General features: G+C 44.3%; 1 protein-coding gene across 3 annotated transcripts in view; it reads left to right on the top strand.

The window, feature by feature from the left end:
• Positions 1-6,186: 6,186 nt before the first annotated feature.
• LOC123996843 (cytoplasmic polyadenylation element-binding protein 2-like) overlaps positions 6,187-8,632 on the top strand; it is a 37,896-nt gene continuing 35,450 nt past the window's right edge. Inside the window, exon 1 of one of the 3 annotated variants that reach the window (XM_046300612.1) lies at positions 6,187-7,746. In XM_046300612.1, coding sequence (XP_046156568.1) covers positions 7,219-7,746 — 528 coding nt within the window. In that variant the 5' untranslated portion in view covers positions 6,187-7,218. The remainder of the gene's footprint in view (positions 7,747-8,632) is intronic. The other 2 variants (XM_046300613.1, XM_046300611.1) reach the window with 2 other exon arrangements.

The raw sequence follows: 8,632 nt of genomic DNA, 5'->3' as shown, positions 1-8,632 counted from the left end.
GAGAGAGAGGAAGAGACTGGGGAAGAGGAAGAGGGGAGAGAGAGGAAGAGGAAGAGGGGAGAGAGGAAGGCATTTACTTTAAAAAGAATGGACAAAGCCAAAGATGACATCACTCCATTGTTTCCTATGTGAAGTCTCAGTGGCGCATTTGAAGATCAGGAATGTCATTTTAGCATGTCGATATCTTGCTTCATGGAGGAGTTTTTGGAAATATTGCATGAGCAGTTTGAGCTGCTCTAGGAAGTGATGTTGCAGGTTAGCTCAGTGCTGCCACCTCTCATGGAGTATCTCAAGTTTTAGGCCGACCAGGGTACTGCAGGCGGCAAATTATCCTTAAATTATAAAATAACATATTCAAGGATATACATCAGGTGAAATAGAAGCAAGTATTGGTACCATGATTGTGTTTAAAAAATACGGAAACAAATGTATACACAAATATTGAGTACGAAGATTGCCATACTACCTTTGACTATAATTGGGGATCCTGCCTTCTGAAGACATTGCCTTCAGTACTCCGGTTAGCCTTTAACTTGAAATCCTCAATGAAAGGGGGCATTCTCCCCTGGAGGAAGGAGAGGAGGACACGAGATGAGGGAGTGAAAGTGGAGGGTCATGTTCAGTGTGCCACACCAACATGCTGGTCTTATTTCACAGAGACACTTGACCGGTCCCAGGGACTCGACTCATTAGCTCCTCCTCGACTAATCAGGTCTGCACAAGTTTCTAATAATTACATTAATTAATTAATAATCGACTCATTAGGCACTACTCAAACAATCAGTTCTGTACAAGTGTCTCATCTATTTATTTATTTATTAAGACCTTTCTGTTATAAACATACTTATAAAAAGTGATTGATTGTTGAAAGGTTACTAACCCATACGTAGAATGTATGCACACATGACTGTAAGTCGCTTTGGATAAAAGCGTCTGCTAAATGGCATATATTATTATTATTATTATTATTACTAAATTCTGACGTCTACTCTGACATACACACATTCCACTCTACATTCACTGTTATTCGCCCTTCTACCCAAGGTTTGATGTTAGCTACTCAGTGTTTCAGTGTTTCTGTGTCAGGTAGAATAGCCTTCTGTATCCCAGAGGAACAACTAAGTCTTCAGGGAAGTCACACTTCTGTTCAAACACAACTGGGCGACTTGATGGGATATGTTTCACTCTAATCATGACATTAACGTTTTAATATCCATGAATATACATCCCTGAAGTTGACAGACCTTGTAAACTAGAATTATCATTGATCTTGTCATTGCTTTTCCTTATTGTTTGTAAATAGAATGTCTGTAGAATGTTTCTTTGTAAAATTGTTGACAAAACAATCCTGCTTCTGAATGACCTCAATTACAATGTGACATATTTGACTAAATAAGATGTGGTTGAGAATATGTCAGAAGGACATCAGTGGGTGTTTCAGAGGCTTTATCAGTCAGCAGCACAGAGACACTATTCAGTGGCGAGAGAAACACAACAAAGGGACAATTTAAAGGAACAAAGGCAGCCACTTCCTGCAGGCCATGCTGGCTGCAAATCAGAACAAAACCTCCCACAACCTCCCACAAACCCTAAGGAGACCTTAAGACAACCATTCAGACAGACTTCCACAAACCACCAGATGACCTTACAAACTTCCAGGGAACATGTACTGTACTGTATATCATCATATACCATCAGCTGTCCGAGTGGCTGGTCTCAGACGATCCCACAGGTGAAGAAGCCAGATGTGAAGGTCCTGAGCTGACGTGGTTACATGTGGTCTGCGGTTATGAGGCCGGTTGGACATACTGCCAAATTCTCTAAAATGACATTGGAGGCAGCTTGTGTTAGAGAAATTAACATAAAATTATCTGGCAACCAATCTGGTGGACATTCCTGCATTCAGCATGACAATTGCACGCTCCCTCAAAACTTGAGACATCTGTGGCATTGTGTTGTGTGACAAAACTGCACATTTTAGAGTGGCATTTTATTGTCCCCAACACAAGGTGCACCTGTGTAATGATCATGCTGTTTAATCAGCTTCTTGATATGCCACACCTGTCCATTGGATGGATTATCTCGGCAAAGGAGAAATGCTCTCTAACAGATATGTAAACAGATTTGTACACAACATTTTAGAGAAATACGCTTTTTGTGTGTATAGAACATCTCTGGTATCTTTTATTTTAACTCATGAAACATGGGACCAACACTTTACATGTTGCGGTAATATTTTTGTTCAGTATAGCATCATAACTGAAATACAAGACGTCAGATACACAAGTGACACACTTCTTGTGTTCTGGTGGAGAGATCTGAGAGATGCTATGCTACTTCAATGCAGGAATAAAGGGATCAGGCTTGATGGACAGGTCTGTCAGGATGAGCTGATTCAATGCCCGACCTCGCCCCACCCCTTACAACACAAACACACACACACGGCCCTGAGTCAAATAGAGTAATCAAACTGACAAAGGGAAATGCAGATTACCTGTTGCCGTGACTACAGCAGCTGAACTGTGTCACAGAGTGAACCCACCCAGACCAAGGCCTAATTTGAGCTTGCCTAACACACACCATGAAATCTGAGATAGATCTAGATCAACATGACAGGTGTACCGTGATGGCCAAAGGTAGCGTTATAACCAACCATGTAACCATGTTAAGACCTGTTTGGTTTTGTAAGTCGCATTTACACACGTGTGTGTGTGTTTGTGTGAATAGGAAGTGTTGATGGTGTATATGAGTATACCAAGTGCTTTTTACATGTCGTTCAATTTTGTTTTTTTACAACTGTGCTAGTGCGAAACTGAGTTGTGTGTAAATGTGAGTTTGTATGTGAGCCATCCAAGGTTAGTTTTTTGTGCCTGTCTGTGTTTAGATGACTCCCGAGTGGTGCAGCGGTCTAATAGGCTGACCACACCGCTCGCGTCGCGTACGCGAGTGTTGCAAAATAAATGTAGAAATCTATGTTATTCAATTATTGCACCCACACTGCTCGTTCGCGCCAACGAGCGTCTGCATTGCAAAGGGCTAAAATAGAAATCAGTTCTATTTCTGACGCAGATCGTGCTGCAAGTCCTGCCTCTCCCATCTCCTCATTGGTTTATAGAAGCAGGTACCCACGTGCCATCTCCTCATTGTTATACCCACGTGGGTGATTGAAAGACAAACTGTGTTGCCGGTCGGTGTAGTAATACTATGAAAGTTTAGATGCCAATCACCATATAAGTTCAAAGATGAAAAAACCTGGGAGGAGAGATGACTAGAAACTATTTGGTTGACCGTTTTATGTGTGGATTAATTGTCAGAGTAGAGGACCTTGTGCATTTCAGGTAAAATAACAACTCAATGTTTATATCCCAGGACAAATTAGCTAGCAACAGCAAGCTAGCTACATAGGACAAATTAGCTAGCAAGTGCAAGCTAACTAGCTAAATTGCCATAAATGTTTAATGCTTTTCGACCTGTCCCAAATTAATGTAATTGGTTCAGAGTTTGTTTTGATATTTTAACCTGCATGTCCTAATCACGTTTGGTGTAGGGGGACAAAATAAATGTATGCACAGTGGTGCATGCGCGCGCAGCCGGTTTGGGTTCCGTGTAAGGCAATGCATCTCAGGGCTACATGCGTCACTACAGACCCTGGTTCAATCCCGGGCTGTATCACAACCGGCCGGATCGGGAGTCCCATTGGGCGGCGCACAATTGGTCCAGCGTTGTCCGGATTAGGGGAGGGTTTGGCCAGGGTAGGCCGCCATTGTAAAATAAGAATTTGCTCTTAACTTACTTGGCATTAAATAAAGGTTAAATAAAAATACAAAATGAATAAGATGTGTAGGTTAGAGGTTGGGATTTAGGTGTCATATTCTGCATGTGCCACTGCCAGCCCAGGGATAGGGCAGTTGGAGGCCTGAGCCTCAGAGAACAACCCACACCATTCACACTTGCAACAGCACCCTCCAGGCCCCAGCCATGGTCCCCTCCCCCAGCCCTGTCTAATCAGTGTGTGTGGGTGTGTAGGAGGGCCAGCACTAACAGCTGGCAGCCTGCCTGCCCCATCATCACTCCCCCACCACTTACCCCAGACTGGGTAATCACAGCCATATGATTTCACAGCACCCTCGGTGGCTGCCACACCTGCCCCTTCCCTCACTGGTGGGATGTCCCTTCTGGGACACATGGGGGGAGGGTTGGTGGGGTACAGATGGTGTCTACTTACCAACTAAACAGTTGAAAGTGCAACGAGGACAGAGAAGAGTAACCTCTGTTGCTTAATGAGATAAGCAAGAGATCACTGGAGAGAAATGATTTGTTTTGGAAAAAAACGTAATAAGTGAAGCATCATACAGCCAGTTGTGGTCCGATACCAAATCTGTTATAGTGGCAGCCTTTGCTTGTGTTGGTCTCAAGATTTCCTCAGATTCTGATAGGTTGCATATCTGTCACAAAATCTTTATTGCAGATTTCATACTTTTATTACATGGATATAATACATTTTGGGGGTGAAAGGTCATGGAATGAGAAAGGGAAAGGGGAAAGGGAGATACCTAGTCAGTTGTACAACTGAATGTATTCAACTGAAATGTGTCTTCCGCATTCAACCCGACCCCTCTGAATCAAAGAGGTGCAGGGGGCTGTCTTAATTGACATCCACATCATCGGCACCCGGGGAACAGTGGGTTAACTGCCTTGCTCAGGGGCAGAACGACAGATGTTTACCTAAGAAACTAGCTCTGTATGTACGTATGTGTATGCAAGTGATTGTTAGATGCTCAGCAAATGGAATGTTGACTATGACACACACCAGTGTGGTTCAGTGATATTCCTCCTCATTATGTCAGATGATATATACTCTATATATGTACAGTACCAGCCAAAGGTTTGGACACACCTATTCATTCAAAGATTTTTCTTTATTTTTACTATTTTCTACATTGTATAATAATAGTGAAGACATAAAAACTATGAAATAACACATTGGGAATCCTGTAATAACCAAAAAAGTGTTAAACAAATAAAAAATGATTTTAGATTCTTCAAAGTAGCCAACTTTTGCCTTGATGACAGCTTTGCACACTCTTGGCATTCTCTCAAACAGCTTCACGAGGTAGTCACCTGGAATGCATTTATATTAACAGGTGTGCCTTGTTAAAAGTTCATTTGTGGAATTTCTTTCCTTCTTAATGAATGTGTTTGAGCCAATCAGATGCGTTGTGACAAGGTAGGGGTGGTATACAGAAGAAAGCCCTATTTGGTAAAATACCAAGTCCATATTCTGTGTATACCATGTTAAATGCAGTCTCTATGCAGGTTTAAACGCAACAGACACCCAATGATCTTCACAATCGTTTGAGTTCTTGGTCCCTTTCATCAACACAAACCGTCAGTATTGGAGGTAGTAACTAGATAGACTTTCTACCAGCAATCATTTACAGATTGATGAGATTGAATGCAAATACTGACCCAGGGAAACGCCCCATTCAGTGACTGGATCAACACAGACTCTAATGTTTAAATCCATTAAACAGCACTTTATAAAGCTTTGAAAAGGTATAGCCACTTCTGATTATGATCATGTGTGTTGTGTTAAAGAAAGAAAGTATGCATTTTCCTTTCTAGCCATTAAATGGAGTTATAGGGGGATATCGACCCCTTTGCAGCCTAAATGGAGAATGTATAGCCAGCTGCATATTCCCTTTGGACAGTCAAATGAAATGACTCAATATCACCATCTGCCGGATTTTGGACTAACGATGGTGGGGGTTGGGGTATCTGACATAGGGGACTGGATCAGTTCTTGACTTGGACTGAATTAGGTGCTGGGACTCATTTTGGGTTCTGGTAGGCCTACTGTTTATATTTAGGAGCAGGAGCTCCACAATACTTTTGAGCTAATATTCAATAAAAGGAATAGGAGGTCAAGCAGTAGAACATTTGAGGTGCCGGTACTCTGCTCCAGTGAGCTCCTGCCCATGTCAAGCTACACTGGATGTGCTCATTCTGCCCAAACCTGCAGTAGATAAAACAAACTCAGAAATGACATTTAAAGCTTAATATTCAGGACATCATGATGAAACACTGGGACCTTGTGAATAAGGAAATAATGACGTAAACAATGCGGTGTTCTTTACAGCTCCGGCCGGTAGAAGGGCTCAGCAGCATTCACTACAAAGGGCGAAACGAGGGTCAGAACAGAACATGATGCGGACGTGACGTAGGCGTCATTCACTGGGGACCTTTAATCCGCTGCCGCAGCAGCCCGGCCGGTAACGAGAGGAGGGGTACACGGTCAGTCAGGATTGGAATGCGCAGGCTACAATATAACCGGATACATTTATAAATAGGGGCCTGTATTAATCGATTTTAAAATAAGAACATAATATTAATTGTAGAAAACGCCGACTGAACAGAGACAAACCCCTCCTCTCTCGTTAGGCTACTTCTTTGTCGACGCATCTATTCTGCACTGTGTTCTCTTGTTCTAGGCGGAGAATTGTTCAAATACATATTTTTACATAAATAAATGGATGATTACGGGTTCGGTTTATTACAGACAGCGACCATTGGACACAACTATACCCTTCTCGACGGACGCGCTTTCTGAGCATAATGCTCCTCCTCTTCTGCGGTTTCCATCGTCCAGTTGTGCCCCGGCTCACCCTTGGTTTCGCGCAGTAGCCTCGCTGCCTTGTCCCCACTGTTCCTGTCAGCTGCTGCGCATCAGCAAAACATGCAGAATGAGTCTGTGGGGGTGACAACCGAACAACGACCCTAGTCAACAGCGGAAAACTACAGCAGCAACAACAACACAATCAATAAAACCGGGATACAGCAACCAAACCAAACCAACAACCAGCTAGGAGCCCTCACATCCTCCACAACCACCTGAACCAGAATCCAGATTTACCATATTTTGGCCATTTTTGCCCGACGCAGTCTATCTGTGACCTTCAGCACGACCGGAAAATACATCAGCAGTTAAGTCAGAGAACTGAGTTTGGCTGCACTAAATCGCCCCCACCCCAAGGAAAATTCAGTCACCTGCCGCAGAGGCAGCCTTTCACCGCTCAAGTCTCCATCGAACCCGAGCGCAGCGCATACTCCAGACCGGGACAAATCAGCCGCTAGCCAGTGGAGGAGGTTGAAGCCGATGTGGAGACTGCCGCGTTGCCATCGCCGACTACCGTAAATCCAAACAAGGTTAGGATCCAAATGGACTCCCCCATCACCCACCATATAAATAACGGCAATGGCAGTAGCACCGGCAATATGTTGTCCGGAGGACTCGGGGGCGGTTTTCCGAACCTCCATAACCAAGAGATGCAGAACCCGAGTGGCGCCTCAGCTTCACCTCCCCTTCCTGGATTCGGAACCCCGTGGTCCGTTCAGACCAGCTCTCCACCACCACCCGTTTCTAACTCGGCCAACCCTATCCACCACTCAAACGCGATTAATCCGTTGCCTCATACCGACCCAGACAACAGCTTCTATCCCGGTATCCCCTCGTCTATCAACCCGGCCTTCTTCCAGAGTTTTTCTCCGGTTTCGACTAATCCATGCCCAGGGATTAACGTGCAGGGCTTCAGCAGCCAGTTCTCACCCCAGATCAACGCCCACCAGCAGCCGCAGCAGCAGAGCCGCAGGTCCCCCGTCAGCCCCCAGATGCACCCCCAGCACCATCATCAGCACCAGCAGGGTGCCTTCCTGCAGCAGAGGAACAACTACAACCACCACCACCAGGTGAGTTTTATTCACCTGTTCACATGAAAACCCCACATCAGCATCCCCATAGAATAGAGGATTGAGCCTTTAAAATGACAGTTAGAAAGAAGCTGTTAAAGAGGTGGGAGATAATGTCATCATTTTTGTAAAGCTAATGTATGCTACTAGGCTTATACACACCTCTTAGATTGTATTGGGCTCAAGCCATGGTTATACATATATGTTATTACATGTTACTATGCAGAAGTGCATAAACCCAGTTATGATAATGAAAACTAATGTGGCCCTGTGCTCCCGGGACAGAAGGTCCATGTAGAAGGGCTGCCCGGCTAGGGTAGGGCAGGGGAGGGACTGACTGCATTATTCATAGACGAACCCCACACTGGCTTGTCTTCTCCAGTTGTCAGTTAACCTACAGCATACAGTTTCAGGCCTGTCTCAACCCCCAAAACCATTATGGAGAAACTGCCAACCAGCACTCCTAATGGCTAGGACATTCTCATGTGACACTGCTGAGATAAGGCATGACCTGAAAAGCAGCTATCGTTGGGTGTGTGTGTGTGTGTGTGTGTGTGTGTGTGTGTGTGTGTGTGTGTGTGTGTGTGTGTGTGTGTGTGTGTGTGTGTGTGTGTGTGTGTGTGTGTGTGTGTGTGTGTGTGTGTGTGTGTGTGTGTGTGTGTGTGTGTGTGTGTGTGTGTGTGTGTGTGTACCTTTCATCAATCTAAACCCATGATCATAGAAGGCAAATAGGTTTTATCTGTAATGCATTTGTCGTGTCCTCTGTTATACAGATAGCTTCTGCTATACAGATGTAGGATCTTAATTTGAGCCAGTTTGCTACAGCAGAAAAATACTCATGCAGCAACAGGGAAGGGGAATTATTCTGTGGATTATAATTTATGGA

This window comes from Oncorhynchus gorbuscha, linkage group LG15 (assembly GCF_021184085.1).
Source record: "Oncorhynchus gorbuscha isolate QuinsamMale2020 ecotype Even-year linkage group LG15, OgorEven_v1.0, whole genome shotgun sequence".
In the NCBI taxonomy this organism is placed as follows: Eukaryota; Metazoa; Chordata; class Actinopteri; order Salmoniformes; family Salmonidae; genus Oncorhynchus; species Oncorhynchus gorbuscha.
This window is presented reverse-complemented; position numbering and strand designations above follow the sequence as displayed.